At 33.5% G+C, this 19,040-nt stretch overlaps 2 protein-coding genes across 2 annotated transcripts in view; both read right to left on the bottom strand.

Annotated features, from left to right (window-relative positions):
• Positions 1 to 1,206, bottom strand: part of LOC149409798 (uncharacterized) — a 215,220-nt gene extending 214,014 nt beyond the window's left edge. The window contains exon 1 of the mRNA XM_089649391.1: positions 1,156 to 1,206. Within this exon, the coding sequence (XP_089505517.1) occupies positions 1,156 to 1,158 (3 nt within the window). The 5' untranslated portion in view covers positions 1,159 to 1,206. The remainder of the gene's footprint in view (positions 1 to 1,155) is intronic.
• An 11,978-nt stretch (positions 1,207 to 13,184) lies between these two features.
• The window catches only part of LOC149409797 (solute carrier family 12 member 9-like), a 32,957-nt gene continuing 27,101 nt past the window's right edge, over positions 13,185 to 19,040 (bottom strand). The window contains exons 14-16 of the mRNA XM_089649073.1: positions 17,506 to 17,684; positions 14,274 to 14,443; positions 13,185 to 13,286 (exon numbers count right to left, since the gene is read on the bottom strand). Of these exons, the coding sequence (XP_089505199.1) occupies positions 13,185 to 13,286; positions 14,274 to 14,443; positions 17,506 to 17,684 (451 nt within the window). The remainder of the gene's footprint in view (positions 13,287 to 14,273; positions 14,444 to 17,505; positions 17,685 to 19,040) is intronic.

The raw sequence follows: 19,040 nt of genomic DNA, 5'->3' as shown, positions 1-19,040 counted from the left end.
TTCTTATAAATTATTACTGAAGATCAAAGTACCCAACTAATTAAAACTATTTGAAAGTTAAACAAATGAAGAAACTCGGATTTGAAGCATTATTTTGAAATCACCCTTCATTTAATCCGGTGTAATCATAAAATATTTCTGCTCTTCAGGGTTAAAACATCTGTTGTTCAACCCTAAACACCAGAAAAAACTTTAACCCTAAAATAGCCGAAAAATATTTTTTTTTGGTTTTTTTTTTTTTTGTGAAAATGCTCAAAAAAAAAACTTTATGTTTTTTTGGGTTCCCCATGTGGTGTAGATTCTCCAGTTTCCCGCTTGTACTACGAGCTTCCGGACACCGTGTATAGTACCCAAAATTTTTAACCTATTACCAATGACAATTAAAAATAATAACATGTATACTGCTAATGTTAAATATAATCTAAGGAAATGGTTATTGGATAATAATGATCTATACTGATGCCCCTGCAATGGAATTCATATTCTTGACTACCTACCTCTATTTATGAAACTATTGATGTACTTGTTGATAATACTAATTTGTTCATACATTTATTTTTACTTGCTTATTATATAAGGCTTTTATGCTGCTATTTAAACTTTTCTGCAATGTAACCAATTTATGTAATTATGTACCGTTCAAATTGTATCTTATGAGTGTATAAATGTTGTCTCTATGTCCCTGCTGACAAACTACATAAGTAGTTTAGCGGGTTTAAATGTGAATAAATAAAAAAAAAATAAAAAAAAAAAGGCACGAAAATAAATATAAAAAACAGACTTGCATTACGATTCCATAATTATGTACATATATCTGGGACCTTTACGAAGAGATTGGTATATAATATTAATATAAAAACATTGAATAATTCCGTCTTTTCTGCCATTGAAATGAGGCCGGGGCAAAAGGTAGAACTACCCTTCCCGGCGTTAAGCATCAATCAACCGAATGGGTAGAATTACCTTTCCCGGCCAAAGTGTGTTAAGAAATTCAAAAATAGGTACCTAACTAAACAAACAAACGTGTTAAAACAGAAATTTAAAATATGCGTTACTTTAGCAGCAAAAAAATCATAAATACGGACTTCTATTCTAGTCTTCCGGGTTGGTACGAACCTTTACAAGAACAAATATGATAATAATATTGGTACAAACCATATTTTCGTTCTCTTCTTGAAAATACTTCGAATCATTTTCAGAATCATAATATGATGAATTCTTTGAAGGTGGCTAGAATTAAATAAAAGTTTGTGTTATAATCTTGTTCGTACATTTAGAAAAACATCCAATATTAATATATTAATTAATTATATGTACATCAGAAAATCATTTTACCTACTCCTGTTAACCGGGCGGGACGTATAAATACATCAAACGTAAACAGTATCGGGTACGGGTAGGACGTATAAATACATCAAACGTAAACAGTATCGGGTACGGGTAGGACGTATAAATACGTCCTTGAAATATATGTTGCGCCCTGGAATGAGCGGGACGTATATTTCCGAACATATCACACGGAAATTGAGTTTTTAATTTTTACATATTTAATTTTTTTAAACTCAATGTTTCTCTTTTATCTGTGTGCTTTTATTGTTCTGTAATTATAAACTTTTTTAATTTTTTTGTAATCTTTATGATTGTTTGTAAATATTATATTTTTTTAGTTCGATGTTTTCCCTTTTTTTCATGCATAAATAAAAAAAATAAAAATAAAATTAACGTCCACCGGGCGTGACGTATTGATACGTCCTAGTGAAGGAGTTCGCGCCCGTTATATGCTGCGTTATTCAAAACTGAACTCCCCGGTTAACAGGTTAAAAAAAATTAAGGTAAATATACAGAAAAGTGTGACAATACGCGCTTAACATCAGTTAGATAATAATGAGAAGTAAGTAGTATTTCAGTTTCCAAATATAGAAAATAACAAATTTTTAAAAGTTATTTCGTTAAAATTAAAATCTTCCACATGGCGGCTATTGTTTCTTCTCTTATTTAACCCAAAATATGATCAAAATAACCTAAAATGTACATAATTTCGGATTAATTTTTAAAAAATTAAAAAAAAAAACTATTTAATATTATTATGTCAAAACATGGTGTGAAGAAAAGACGTCATATTATCGTTTTTTATTTAATTACGAAAAAGCTATTAAAATGAATTATTTTCGGTTACCGAAATAGTTTCTCATTATTATCTAACTGATACAATGTGGTTTTTTTAATTTAAATGTGCCTATTAACCGTGTTCTACTTTTCTGGATATTTACCAAAATTTAGTTAACCCTAGATAACTAATCGCTCGTCGAGGCGACGACGCGCTACTCGGCAAAATTCAAAATCACCTACTTCCCCGCGCTCCCCGAACTTGACTCTTTCATTACCTTCCTAATTTGAGTAAACAGTGCAGCACGTGACGCGATTGCGGCCACACACATACTAGGACGTGCCTTATGACCATCTCGTCGTCCGCTGGACTAAAGTTTAGTTATAACAACAATTTTTATTATTTAAGGTACGTACATTCATATATTCTTATATTTATTGTTAATGTTGGCGAATCTTCTACAATAGAAGCTCCGGTTCCATCTACGTCAAACGTGCCTAAAATTTGCTACCTAAAATCCTGTAAAATCCTGTATTCGTCTAGGATAACTTGAAACTTGTAAATTTGACTGTCCTGAAACGGGAATCCTTCCTAGTTGGACAGTCAAAATCATAAAATGTAATCAATATTATATTATTTAAAAAAAAAATATGCATTAAGAAAATGAAGATGATGTTGGTAGTTCTTATTCGAAGTATGATACAATTAAATATGACCGAAGGAAATACTGTCCCATTAGCTCAGTTGGTAGAGCAGAGCCTCCGCAAGGGGAAGGTCTTGGGTTCAAGTCCTAAATCTATATAAATAAAAAAAATTATTTTTGTTTGTTCAAAATCTTAAATCTCCGAAAATTCTTCACCGATTGCTTTGAAATTTTGACACAACTTTGCATTAGAATAAGCGTGTGTTTTATATACCTATATCATATAGATGTCACCTGTGGCAAGTAAAACTATGCTGTTTTTGAAAAATCTGTTGGACATAAAAGCAACACATGCTTTGGTTGATAATCTGGCGTGTAAATAACACAGACCATCAGGGAATATTTTATTTCCCTATGAAAGAAATTGATTGATCAATAAATTCACTCTGCAGGAGAAAATAACTTAACCCAGCCACCAAAAATACATATGAACAGAAAAGACTCACCAGAGAATCCCACTTGCAATAAGTTTTGCTCCTTGATCTTCAATCAGCACAAAATATATTTGAGTTCGCACTAGGAGATTATAATGTCACCAGCTCTCAAGAGAGTAGAATTATTAATAGATGAATCAGCACATTGCAATTCCACACGTATGTCACATTATTGTCAAAAAATATTTCAAACAGTTTGGTCTTCAATAGACCTCTTTTGACAAATGATACAAACTGGATGAATCCAACTGATCAATGCAAAAGGTGACTATAATTCGTTATTACACCTGCAGAGCAAAATCCATCCAAAAATGACCAGAGATGTCTCTTTTGTCCATTATATATATTAAAAATTAATTAATTCATATATTATGTTTATATTTTTAAAAATCAATTCACATTAATTTTAAATTAAATTTTAAATCGACTGCTTCTCCATGCTTTTTTTCTTTATCTGCACAGACAGACTGTGCCATAGTTATGCGTGGCAAGGTAAATCAAGTATAAAATATTTGTTTGCAAATTTACCCGATTCAGATGAGATTCTATGACAAGTACATCTCCTTTTTTGGTGTTTGACGGGCGGCAGTCGTCGGCTAAAAATTAAACAAGATAAAAATTAAATCACATTTCATAAAATGTTGTTTTTATTTCTTAATAAGCACAAATTATTTAAATTACACTTTGTTTCAAATAATTTCTACAAGAAACATTGACATAAATACAAAGACGCGTTATCTTCATAATAATCGAATAAAAAATATAGCACATTCCAGTTTCTAGATCAGAGGTTCCCAAAGTGGTCTATGTTCTATGTCTAGGTTCCAAATGGTCGATATCGGCTTGCTGGGGGTCTATGTCAGCGAGAAAATAATTTGGGGGTCCACGAGATTCAAATGGGGGTACATACGACCGGACCCCCATTTACCTCAAGTCAACATTTAGGAGTTCCGTAAATGACACAATACACCTAACACAAATATAATAGACTGAGAAATTACTTATTTGATATTTGTATTTTTATATTTCGTAAAGTTGTTTATTAAGGTATATAAATAAAATTATACGTTCCTTTTCTCATCAGTATTAATATATTGAAGCAAAACATTGCACATCGGAAGCCGCGAATTTTCCTAGTTCCCCAACTTGTTTTTGAAAAACGTCCAGGGTAATAATGACGTTCAACATTTAAATGCACTTCACACAGACTTCAACACTAAGTTTGAGGACATTTTGACTGTGGAATTGGAATGTTGAAGAATCGGATATCATATGACAAGAAGAACTGATCGGAATAAGCGCTAACAAAGAACTTAAGGGGCAGTTCTGTAGTACAGAAAGAAATTCCCGTTGCTTATCCTGCTCCATTTTCATTTTATGTAATACCTCACAAGGGCGTCCCTGTCTGCACAATGTAAAGACAGAGGAACTATACCGCCACACAGTGGGCTGAAAATCGCCTTTCATAGACATAGAGACTTGAATTTTCAAGTGTATTTTTTTTGGCTAGAAATGGATTCTGCTGATCATTACTATGCTATAAAATTTAGTACGAAGCAATTGCGTGTACAAATGAAGGAGTTATCAATTTTTTAAGAAAAAATTGTATGGCACTGACATTAAAAATGAGGCTATCTCTGGAATCATAAGGTTGGCCATTCTATCCTTACACACAGATATACTACTATTTAATTTTTCGAAGAAAACTTCTTCTAACTGCTTTTCACTTTGTGATGGCATTATTTATTTTTTATTAAAACACAAATAACATTGTTTACATCACTTTATACAAAGTGTTTAAATAACATTTTATTTTTATTTTATAACACTTTATACAAAGTGTTCAAATAACATTGTTTACATCACTTTTTATAAAGTGATGTAAACAATGTTATTTGTGTTTTAATAAAAAATACTACTATTTATTTGTAATTTTTTGACATACTTCGTATTGTGGCGCAACGTGCGATTTTTTTTTTTAAATCCTCAAGTTGAAAAAAAAACTTTTTAATGTTGATGATTCATTTTAATGCTTTTTTTTTTTTTTTTTTATTTATTATAAATTTTTAAAGATACAAGATTTATGCAGTCCCACAAAGCTGTCACACATGACGGCTTGTCTGTAGGTTCTACAAATAATATATATAAACATTTTTAATACATGTATGACACAAAATTATACAATAAACAATATCACAAAATAATATATCTCAAAGTACCTACCTATATACAAATTATTTAGACAGGTACGTTGAGATGTTCAGGAATACATCAATAATAAAGTTCAGAGATACATTGATTCGTCGCTTATTAGCCAACGCTTAGTGTTTTTTAAATGCTTTACATATGAGTAGGCTTGCAGTGTTAAAATATTTTTAACTAGACAAAGCATACAAGATGCATTTAAGCATTAAAATGAATCATCAACATTAAAAAGTTTTTTTTTCAACTTTGAGGATTTAAAAAAAAAAAATCTCAAGTTGCGCCACAATACGAAGTAGGTCAAAAAAATACAAATAAATAGTAGTATATCTGTGTGTAAGGATAGAATGGCCAACCTTATGATTCCAGAGATAGCCTCATTTTTAATGTCAGTGCCATACAAATTTTTCTTAAAAAAATGATGACTCCTTCATTTGTACACGCAATTGCTTCATATGAAATTTTATAGCATAGTAATGATCAGCAGAATCCATTTCTAGCCAAAAAAAATACCCTTGAAATTCGAGTCTCTATGTCTATGAAAGGCGATTTTCAGCCCACTGTGCGCCACCCGGTTGTTGGGCAGGCAAGGGAAGGGAATCTTCTTACGAAAAAGAGAAATGATTATCAAATGGGACGTTAATAGTTTTAGGAAAATTCAATATTCGGCAGGCAGGGGGTTTACGGAAAAAAATATATTTGGCAAGTGGTCTACGGGGCAAAAAGGTTTGGGAACCTCTGTTCTAGATGCAAAGCGAATAACGAAATGCATAAGAAAAACATATCCAATAAATATGTGAATAGATGAAATGAGTCGTATAGTTCCTATCTACGATAAGTCCACTTTCGTGAAATGTTGGCAAATTGATATTTTTTTAATTACAAGGTTATTTAAATAAAAACTAGAGAATTATTTATTAGGTGGGCTTTGTTGTCAAACTACGGATGTAAATAATAAGATAAAACCATGAATTTCTTAATAGTTTAGGAGTAATTACGTAAATAATGATGGACTTATCGGCATTTGAAAGTAACTGTCAAATTAATCGTATATAGGAACTCACCAGCTGTGACTTATCGGCGTTTGTTTCTCAACACCGTTGACATTTGAATGACAAGTATAGGGCCAACAAAAATTTTGATTTAAATAAAACGAAAATATATAAAGTTTTATTTTTTTTTAATTAAAGTTAGTTAAGAAAAGTGCATAGAAGAAAAATAAAATAAAATACAAATGTACTAATGTAATTTTTTTTTTTCGAAATTATATATTTTTTTACAAAAAAATACGATGGATTTGAATATGTGTTTACAAAAAGAAAACATAAAATATTTTTTATTGTTTTCCTAAAAAAATAAACAATATATTTTTTGTAATCTAAACAAAAGTGAACAATCATAATATTTAAGAATTAAACAAAACCAATTTATAGAAAGAAACATAATATTATTATAAAAACGTTTATGCAGATATTTTATGTTTACAATTTTTCTGTATTTATCACAAAAATTCAAAAACTATTGTGCTAATCAACTAAATTATAGAACAAAACACAATAATATTATAAAAAAGGAAATGCAGATATTTTATGATTAGATTTTTTCTGAATTTATCACAAAACATTCAAAAACTATTATGCTAATAAACTAAATTATAGAACAAAACAAAAAAAATATTATAAAAAAAGAAATGCATACATATCGTATGATTACAATTTTTCTGTATTTATCACAATAAATTCAAAAACTATTGTGCTAATAAACTAAATTATAGAACAATATATATTAAAGAAATGCAGATATTTTATGATGATAATTATTATTTTTTTGTATTCATCTCGATAAATTCAAAAACAGATATTTTTTACACAAAAATCGAGGATTTTCAAAATTATTAATTCTTAAAAATTAGTTTTTTTAAGACTTAATAAAGTCTTTAAAAAACATACTTTAATCATTTTATGAGGATAACTATCTCTTACACAACATCAGATGCCTCTTCCGCATGGCACTCGTCGCATTCTTCCTGGTTTAAAGAAGTTTCATCAGAATTTTCGCTGAAATTTTGCACATCTACATAGTACTTTAAAAGTTCTAATTCTTTCCATTTCTCGCCATAATGTTTTGTTAATAAATTTTCAACATCCTTAATTTTTTCCCTTTTAATGGGTACGCCACTAGGAATGATGCACGGTGTGATATCAGTGACTCGTTTATCTTTTTTAGTGATTAGTTTCTTTTGTACATATTCACTCCTATAATTTACTTCACCTTGCACCGCTACGTTAGTATTATTTGTACGATAAAGAAAAAATCGCTTCGTAGGGTTGAACTTAAAATGCCAACCAGACGGAGGTTTTATTGTGGTTTGTACCGCTTGCTTCCAATTAAATACAGGAACATCTTTTGACAGATTCCAACACTTACCGTGTTCCTTTAATATATTTAAATACTGGTCTGGATTAACGATAACCTCCTTAGTGCGGAATTCTTTCTCTATTGTCGCAAATACTCGGTCAGGGGGTAAGAATGAGTGACCGACAATGGGGAACACGATTTCCATTTTTTCCACGCTCATGGGAGCATGAGAATGAATCCATTTCATGCACATGCCAATTAATGTTGTGTTTTTATTTTGCCCTCCACAACCGTCGGCACACAAACGAATAGTTTTTTTTCCTCGCAAGTCTTCATTTTTCAAGTTTTTTAAAATATGGAAAACTGCACTGGCAATTTCGTTAGAACCTTTATGGGTCTCCGCTTCATTCCAATAAAAAATACTGACATTTTCTTTGGTCAAGTGGGCCTTAGAACTTCCAACGACGACAGTAAAGTTGTAAAAATTGTACTGCCTACTGAAATAGGCAAACTGGTCAGGTAACTTCGGCAGCATCATATTTTTTTGGCAATCAAACGAAATTGTCAACAGGTCCGCTCGTTCTTCTTGTAAAATTTCATAAAAAGCTTTTGCTTTACGTTTGTGCACTTGATAAAGCGTCATCAAATTTTGTTTTTCTGATCTTTCGGACGTTTTGATCTTCTCCTTGAACTCAGTACACCGAGAACACACGTCCACTCGAGGTTTTCCAAACCGGTAAGTCACAGCTGGTGAGTTCCTATATACGATTAATTTGACAGTTACTTTCAAATGCCGATAAGTCCATCATTATTTACGTAATTACTCCTAAACTATTAAGAAATTCATGGTTTTATCTTATTATTTACATCCGTAGTTTGACAACAAAGCCCACCTAATAAATAATTCTCTAGTTTTTATTTAAATAACCTTGTAATTAAAAAAATATCAATTTGCCAACATTTCACGAAAGTGGACTTATCGTAGATAGGAACTATACGACTCATTTCATCTATTCACATATTTATTGGATATGTTTTTCTAATGCATTTCGTTATTCGCTTTGCATCTAGAACAGAGGTTCCCAAACCTTTTTGCCCCGTAGACCACTTGCCAAATATATTTTTTTCCGTAAACCCCCTGCCTGCCGAATATTGAATTTTCCTAAAACTATTAACGTCCCATTTGATAATCATTTCTCTTTTTCGTAAGAAGATTCCCTTCCCTTGCCTGCCCAACAACCGGGTGGCGCACAGTGGGCTGAAAATCGCCTTTCATAGACATAGAGACTCGAATTTCAAGGATATTTTTTTGGCTAGAAATGGATTCTGCTGATCATTACTATGCTATAAAATTTCATATGAAGCAATTACGTGTACAAATGAAGGAGTCATCATTTTTTTAAGAAAAATTTTTATGGCACTGACATTAAAAATGAGGCTATCTCTGGAATCATAAGCTTGGCCATTCTATCCTTACACACAGATATACTACTATTTATTTGTATTTTTTTGACATACTTCGTATTGTGGCGCAACTTGAGTTTTTTTTTTTTAAATCCTCAAAGTTGATAAAAAAACTTTTTAATGTTGATGATTCATTTTAATGCTTAAATGCATCTTGTATGCTTTGTCTAGTTAAAAATATTTTAACACTTCAAGCCTACTTATATGTAAAGCATTTAAGCATTAAAATGAATCATCAACATTAAAAAGTTTTTTTTTCAACTTGAGGATTTAAAAAAAAAAAATCGCACGTTGCGCCACAATACGAAGTATGTCAAAAAATTACAAATAAATAGTAGTATATCTGTGTGTAAGGATAGAATGGCCAACCTTATGATTCCAGAGATATACCTTATTATTTTCTGTGTCTTGTTCTGTTTAATGTATCGTTTAGATTTATTAGTATTTCTTCTTCAATTATTGACAAATTAAAAATATAACACCATTGCGATAAGTCAGAAAAAAATTATTTTAAAATGTTGTTCTTACCAATCGTTTTGTGAAAATTTTCAGAGCATTCTTTTTTAATGTCTGGCAGATCGATATCAATTTCCGTGTATGAAATATCAACTCTGCGCTCTTCTCGAGTCCCAGGTTCTGTCTTTGGGATAACTTTCCCCAGGGTGGAGTGATCCATTTGTCCTACAAACATTAAATAATGTCAGTTCTTGGGATAAATTTGTACTGTGAACTGGACACTTTAAAATATAAACAGCATTCTTTCTGAGAAATGTATAAACACTTTTGTTAGATAAGGTAGTTATTCGGCTGATTAATCCTTGCTATATGACAGATTGGAAAATATAATTAGGGACACGCAGAGTATAGCCGCATCGTGTATGTCCGTAAAAAATATGCAAAAAGGAGCATCTTGCGGCGGTGTTCGTAGAAATCTTCCTATTTATTTTTAATAACAACATCAAAGAAAATTTGAACAATTCTTTAAATTTCAAAGCTAATTTTATTTATTTATTTATATATAATTTGTACATTTATTTATAACAATTACAGGTAATAAAGCCTAAGACGTTATAATTGTACCATTTATGCAGTGTATATGCAATGCCAAAAATCTTGCAAATGCGCTATAGGACACAAAAAATAAATCTAATTTCTTATCTACCGCATTCAAAAAGCACGTAGCTCTCCCCACAGGTGAGTTCATTAATAAATTAGTGCGGCTTGCTCTACTATATAGAAGATTGTGATGACGTCCTCGAGAGTGAGACTCTGGTACAAAAAAATTTAATTGGGCCAGGATCTCATTATTAGATAAGTGACCGTTTATTAGTTGGAAAAAATATTTAAGCAAAGCAATACCTCTACGTGTCTCTAGGGAGTGGTAATTGGTCATGCCTAATATAAAAATCGATGGGTAAAGCCAAGGGTAACGTCCATAGAGCCGCGAGAATAAAAACCTTAAAAAATTTTTATGGACTCTTTCAATGCGTAAAGTGTATGTTAATTCATGTGGAGCCCAGATGATCGAGTTTGATTCAAGTACACTTAGGACTAGTGTGTTATATAATAACGTCAGTGTTTTTGTGTTACGAAACGGATATGAGTTTCTAATTACGAAGCCGAGAAGCCTGTATGCTCTGCTTATTAAATCATCGATGTGTTGGTGAAAAGTTAGTTTGCTGTCGTAAATAACTCCTAGGTCTTTGATTTGGTTTAGGTGTTGGAGAATAATTTCATTGATTGTATATTCAAATACATGCGGTTTCTTTGATCTTGTATACGAGACGATATTGCACTTGGGTGTACTGAAGTTCAAGCCATTTATTTTGGCCCAGTTTGAGACGCAGTCAATGTCACGTTGAAGGAGAATACAGTCAAGATGGTTTTTTATTGAGCGATATAGTTTCAAGTCATCTGCAAATAGTAAATACAGCGAATGTGTGATGACGAATGTTGATTTGTAATGCTAAAATCAGAATGAGTCTTTCATCTGCTTTCGAAAAAGTATTTTAAATATTTTGAAATATGTTAAATAACAGTGAATTTATCTTGAATTGAATGTAATGAAAAGATATTTCCCAGCATTTTGACAGTTGGCTTAACCCTAGATAACTAATCGCTCGTCGAGGCGACGACGCGCTTCTTTAGCGAAATTCGAAATCACCTACTTCCCCCCGCTCCCCGAACTTGACTCTTTCATTACCTTCCTAATTTGAGTAAACAGTGCAGCACGTGAAGCGATTGCGGCCACACTCATATTAGGACGTGTTCTATGACCATCTCGTCGTCCGCTGGACGAAAGTTTAGTTATACATAACAACAATTTTATTGTTAAGGTACGTACATTCATATATTTATTGTTAATGTTGGCGAATCTTCTACAATAGAAGCTCCGGTTCCATCTACGTCAAACGTGCCTAAAGTTTGCTACCTGTGTCCATCCAAGGCCTGTAGGATGACCAAACACCGTTGCACCAGATGTAGAGGGGCTATTTGTGGTCCACATAATGTTGACATGTGTGGTCACTGTGTAGACTGATATTTTGATATCAATTTGTTCATTATAAAACTTACTTTTGTGCCATGTAACAAGTTCCTATCTTAATTAAATATTTTTGATTTATTTCTAGTGTTTTATTGCGTAGTCCACTCGACGAAAGTGTAGTTACAATGAAACAATGAAAACAGTTTAGTTATCTAGGGTTAAGGCGATGCACTACGTCGTGTAATATTTTGAATCGAGCCGATATCAATAACACACCTTACGTAGATGGCGATAAGCCTTAAATTCCCGCTTAACACAATCCACTTGTTTTGATTTATGCAAGAAAAAAGCATGGCCAAAAAGTGCATTTTATTTTGTTTTGTTGATGTTCAGGCACAAATATTTAAATGTTTTTCGATCATTTTATAAATAACTTAATTTGCCACATGATAAAATAAAACCATAACCGAAAATAGGTTCGTAAGTAGGAGATTTTGAACTTTAAAGCAGTTTTCATAGGCCTTTACATTAATTCTCTCCGGGACGAAAAGGTTAACAAAGGAAAACGCCAATCTATACCTGCTTTCTGAATCTAAGCAAAGCGTTTGTCACAATAAACTCTGGGAAAAACTCAGGAAAAGAGTAGTTTCGGAAGATATAATAGCGATTCTTTTAATTTGGCACACGCAGTAAGAAAATGTGGTGAAATGGTCTGGCGAGTTTTCCAACCCATTTTATTTGAAAAGTGGCGTAATGCAAGGAAGAGGCATGTCTCCAGCACTGTTTAATATATATACTGATGAACTAATTCAAAGATTTAATAACAGTACGATAAGTTTCCAAGTTCAAGGAGTATGTGTAAACAATATTAACTATGCAGATGATATGGTTCTTTCAGTACTGTCACTTAGCGCACTGATGAAACTACTCCAAATATGTGAAGATTTTGCAAATAATCTTAACCTTGTATATTTATCACATGCAAATCAATAGTTATGGTTTTCAAATGCAAAAACGAAAACATGTTAACACCTTCAGTATGGCTAGATGGAAAGAAAATGGATGTTAGTCGTAGCGTCAAATACCTGGGACATATTATCACAGACGACCTGAAAGACATCGATGACATGGAAAGGCAAAGAAGAGCGAAATTCGTTAGAGCAGGTATGCTGTCAAGTTGTTTTCTGGGCTTTTAAAAAGACTTATCTGAAAAATACTGGATTATTTCAAAGGCCAAGATGTATTCTACTCGCAGTATTTAAGCATCTGAAACATTTCTAGGCGACCAAATTTTCAAACCAAAAACACATGATTTTAAATTACTACGTAATGCATCAGTTATGTAGCTACATAGGAAAAACCGTTGTTTGCGAAAATTCCATTAAAAAACAGAATGCTGAAAAGAAAACGCTAAATAAATGTGAATGTTAATTACCCTTTTATGTACGCAGGAGGGAGATTGCAACGACTTGTTTCTGGTGAGCCGTTCCTAACAGACCATCTCATCTCCACTCTGTCAGACCATTCCTCGACCTGCAAAATGAATTAATAAGTAATCCCAAAAGTAAAGTCCCCAAAGCGCTGGAGACAAAGGGAAATTTTCATGCAGCTGTTGTCAACACTGTTGTTTGTTGCTTCCCGCACTCCCAAGCTAGCCTTTGTACGTTTTTTAAATGTCTCATTTCTGAGCACAAACTGCCTCATATTTTATATTATGTTTTTAGATTTAATGTTCTTATTTTGTCCTGTCCTGCTGTTATTGTTATTCTAAGTTTTGTCATCACTTTGTATAAACAGTAGTTAGAGTTAGTAAGTGGTAAGGCATAATTAATAAAGTAATTGTAGGAATAATTTTAAGAACATGAAACGCTCAGTCATGTGAAGTTCTAAGAAAAGATATGAAGTTCCCTGTGTGTGTTAGCACCAAGTGGAAAGTTCGCCCAGTTATACGGTTTTTTAATGCAAAACGTGTTAAACCGATTGAAATTCATCGCTAATTGACAGAAGCGTATGGCGAGTCATGCACATTTTGCAGCTGGACGTACTGAAATATACAGCGAAGAAAGAATCGAGAGTCGGTCATTTTCCAACGAGCCAGTTGCAAAAGTTGAGCTAATCATGGGTGAAGATCGGCGGATAGAGTAGACTCTAAACGAGATCCCTGAGGCGTATGGATAATGTGAGAAATATGGAGATTCACAAAGAACACAGTGTTATTAGTAAGATTAAGAAAGGGACACTTCAATGATTTAGGCATTTAGAGCGAATGAACGAAAAAAGGAGTGTAAGGAGAATATATGATGCGATTGTGAATGGTAGAAGAAGTGGGAGATGCCCGAGAAAGACCTGGCAATATCAAGTGAAACAAACACTTGTGTCGGTGATGTTAAAAGTCAAAATAACAGAAGAGTGTGTTTGAGACGATGTATGAATGTGAATGAGGCAAGGAGCTTGCCCATCCTCACTGCAGAGAAACAGCGTGATGATTAGTTAGTTAATTAGAGTTTAGGGATGACATACCTGTACTAGGGTGGCCTGTATCCTCAGAAGTTTGAGTAGCTCGGCGAGCCTGACCTGAGTGGGCCTGACGGAGCGGGCTAGACGCGCTATGGCAGTCTCACGTTCCACCTCGCCGCAGCTGGTGGAGTTTTCTTCAGCCGCCACGGAGGCCCTGACGCTTGTAGAACTTCCTGATGACACAACGAACAATGGTTTTGTGTTATTTGAACAAAAATTACAAGGATCAGAGTGCAATCCTTTTTGGGCAAATGCTGCTATACAAACCGAACTATAAGTGAGATCTATTCCGATTAGAAAGAAAACTGATGAAACCTTTCGACTCTTGGGCCCCAGACAGGCCAATGAAATTGATTATCTGTTTTAAGAAAGCATTCAGATATTCAAAAAAATTTTAACAATTTTAAAATTATTCAAATGATTGTCACTAACTTGTCTAAAGTTAGGATTTACGGTAAATGCACTTTTTATAACAGAAGAATATAAACGACTTACATAGACTTCATTCTTGTTTTTATTTTCGTCGGTAATTTGGAATCCACACCAGGTAAAGTATTATGGCTACTATCTGTGCTCCTATATAGGGTTTTCCAATAAGAGGTGTTATTTTGAATAGCCCGCTATTTCGGTAGATGTTACTTTTGAAGCTGTCATTTTTTGACATTTGACAAGTAGAAACTACGCCATTAATAAAAATGGAACGATACACACTTCAACAACGCATTGAAATTATTAAAATTCACTTGAGTGAATCAAATGCAAATCGTCTTGAGTGATGAGGCCCATTTCCACCTCGGTGGCTTCGTCAACAAGCAAAATTGTCGCATCTGGGGCTCGGAAAACCCAAGAGTTATTGTTGAAAAGCCTCTCTATTCTCAAGGTGTGACTGTTTTGTGCGGTTTATGGTCCGGCAGAGTCATTGGACCTTACTTTTTCGAAAATGAGGCTGGAGCAACAGTTACGGTGAATGGATTGCGCTATCGAGAGATGATTAATGATTTTTTATGGCCGGAATTGGATGGTATTGATCTGGACAGCGTTTACTTTCAACAAAACGGCGCTTCATGCCACACAAGCAACGAAACCGTTGATCTTTTACGGGAAAAGGTTAAAATAACACCTCTTATTGGAAAACCCTGTACTACCGACTTTCTTTTGAGTATGCTCAGAATGAACCATCTACAGGTCACATTGCTATACATTTCTTCAGCCTTTGGATGGTTTTAACCCTTACCACTCATTTGTCGGGTGCCAGACGACATCACTATTTGTACAATACAACTCAGTTGTCAACTGACGGCCGACAAGATAAGACGTGCGCGCGGTGTATTTTTGTGCGCAAAACTTGACATGTGACGTGGTTTCTTGTGATTATTCGATAAAAAAACATTTAAATTCACGTTTTCGAACGATTTGACTTTGAGATTTTGATTTTGACTGTTTTCCGTTTTTATTTTACTATAAAATAACCTTTGCAAATTCACATAACCTAAAATGGCGGGAACTTGGCGTGATATGGCATCTGAATACCAAGTGTTTTCGAAAGATGAATCTTATGAAAGTGACAGTGACTACGAGCCTGTTGCTTGTGATTTTGAAGATCCTGATGATGATAGTGTTAACAGCACAGAAGGAAGACGCGAAACAGTGTGGTTTTGTGAGACCTGTTCCAGAAAACCTGGTCTCCATCCTGGAGAATGTTTTAAAAAGTACCATACTATGCTAAATTATAAGTACATAGTCCATAATGTTTTCTGTAAACTGTTTTTAATTTGAAGAATAAATCATAACGAATGAATTTTTAACGATTTTTTTTGTAACTGCCGATCAATAAATTAATATTTTGCCGTTATTTAAATTTAACTTGGCTGAAAAAAAATATTAAAAAATAATGGAGTGGTGTGGGTTAAGACTCGGCTATCATGGAGAGCATTAATTTCTATATTCCCGACGGTTGTCTCCATCACCGACAGCATAGACTGTTCTATCTCTCAGCCTGCAGGACTAACTTGCCAGTGGTCATGCCGGTAGGGAGATCAATGAAGAGAATCAATTCAGATATCGACGCATTTAGCATCAATGAAGCTGCCTTTAACCCGTCATATCCCGGGACCGCATATGTGAGTGCGGCACATTATCTACGAATTAAAAAAAAACAAAAAAATTATGTGCGATTTTGACCCTTATGTATAAGGAATTTGTATGAAGAACAAGGTCACAATCGCTTGGGCTATTCTCGTTCTTTACGCAGCAAATACCGGAATGATTTCTAGCTTTTCAGATTTTTTACAAAGAATTTTTCTGTGGAATGCCAACGAAATATTTGCCGCGTTTTTAGTGTCAAAGCGTCTTCTTTCATTATTTTTGATATAAATTGATTGTGGAAATAATAGATTTGAGGTATCATCAGAAAGATAGTTTTATCTACATTATTTTGATGTAATTTTTATAATATTTCACCCAAGAAAAGTGATGAAAATTAACTTCGTAAGAAATGTCAACATTTTTACGTCATAATGAATAATTATATTTTTAGCATTATTTATTTACAGGTTTCTTGTACAAAATAATATTATTAGTAACAACAGTTGTATAAAATCTGGAAGAATTGTTATCATATACTTATAAAATGCGACACAAAAAAAATTTAAGTGGACACTTGACGTTTGATTTTGGAATTTGAGCCTTTGGAAATTGAGCTTGGAATTTCCTGGGACACCACAGGTTAAAGGCAAGCTGTTAGTACTAGGATAGTTGATATACCCACTCTTTATATATTTATGTGACACTTCACAAACTCAAATAATATGTACTATTTAAAATTAATAATTCTTACACATCATAGAAGAAATGCTTACCTAACTTATCTCTTATATTGTAAACATGAAAGTAATTTCATGTTTACAATATAAGAATTTATTGTTATGTACTTATGTTACATTACCTACTTCATATGAATTAAACCTATCAATTTGATTGTCCTGAAACGGGAAACCTTCCCAATTGGACAGTCAAAGATTCACTATTCTGTAATTGCATTTTTTAGTATCTAATATATAAAAAAATAATAAAATTAAAAATGCACGTAAATGAACAATTTTGTAATGTATTAAAAACAATAAACTGAATTGAATTTTATTCTGAACTACATACATAGTGTAGTATAGTAGCACGGAAAGAAATTGTGTGTGATATCATAGTTCTAGTAACTTGTATGTTTCTGTGAGTAACTTACCGTTTCTGGGCGGCGTGTCAGTGAGCATTACCCTCAGTCTGAGTCGCTTCCAGCTGCTCTGGGTGCCGAGGATGCAGGCCAGCTGCAGCAGGAAGAGTCCGGCCACGGAGAAAGGATCTCCCACCGAAGGACTGATGAAGTCCGTTAGCCAGATGTCAATGAACTTTACTCCGGTTCCCCTGACAAGTATTCATTATTATTGAGAATTTAAAAACAAATTGAGCCCTTATGCGGAAAAACCATAGACATATGAATATTAGTAGACCTGCCCTAAGTGATTAAAAGCGTATTATTCCCACTCCCCATGCCGGTTCCATTGGAGCCGGCTGGGCTCGCGTATGGCTTCCCGTGAATCTTGAGAATGTGACGTCATCATTCTTGTTCGAACTAGCGTCGAGCTATGGTCGAGGCATTTTATGAAATAACACGGCAAAATAGTGGCTTGTGATATGAAAACTTGTAAAAATAGATGTGAAAAAGAGAATAAACCCAATTGTCGTATTACATTCCATATGTAAGCATCATTTTAAGCTTATTCACGTTGTATAATATGAATCAGTTGTAGAAACATATACTATCACATCGAGCCAACATTGGTCGAATGTAGCGATTCTCAAGTGTGTGCATCGTTGTTACTGGGAAGTAAATTATGAACACTTATAAAAGTGTCTTAACTAAATCCGTAAACAAAATATTCGACTCTGAAAGTAGAAGAAATTTTTTTTTGCTGAATTTGGACTTCGCAAATTTGTTCATAACGTGGCGAGTAATTTGCGCTCCCATGTAAAAATGTCTATTCATTCAATAGCAGATTTTACTTTTAAGAACTAAATGGTGATATTATAATGCGAGATGCCTATATCCTGTCAGATTGATTTATTGACGAATCGCAGTCAGCTTTACCCCCTTCGTTCTTCAACAGTTGATCTTACCCCTCACCTTTAATTTCTAGTCTATATATTCATGTCTGTGAGAAAAACGCTGTTTGTGCAGACTCATTCAAATTACGCGCCTAATTTCCATCTACGTTCACGGCAAAAATCGTTTTAAAATCTCAACCATAGATGGCAGCACAAGGCCTATGGTGACGGCCGGTACAGCGCTCTCAATACAAGTCAGCCATTACTTAATTAAATCTGACGGTTTGTGCTATCTGCGCTTAGTATATTTGTCATATTATGGTGATAAACTTTTATTTCTGCATTGTGATTTTTGTTAATATATTGACATGACTGGAATTGAACAAAAAAAATTATGGAAATTTTCTTAATTTTTTTTAAATTGGTCCTTTTGAAATTTTTTTAAATTAATGAAGTGAAATCTTGGAAGTGAAAATCAACCCACTTCCCAACATTGGATCGAGCTGAAACTCAGATAGACTCGTTGTCGATGACAATGCATTCCTTTGGCGGTACACATGCACACACACGCAAGCACACACACGCAAGCACACACACATTTTTCTGAAATTGGTTTTTACAGCATTTAATATAGGAAATAAATGTCAGTACTAGCTAATAAGAATTTGGCTTAGG

Source organism: Hesperophylax consimilis, chromosome 29 (genome assembly GCF_061612785.1).
Source record: "Hesperophylax consimilis isolate HC1 chromosome 29, BYU_Hcon_1.0, whole genome shotgun sequence".
Taxonomy (NCBI): domain Eukaryota; kingdom Metazoa; phylum Arthropoda; class Insecta; order Trichoptera; family Limnephilidae; genus Hesperophylax; species Hesperophylax consimilis.
Note: the sequence above shows the minus strand (reverse complement) of the source record. Positions and strands in the feature narration are given on the sequence as shown.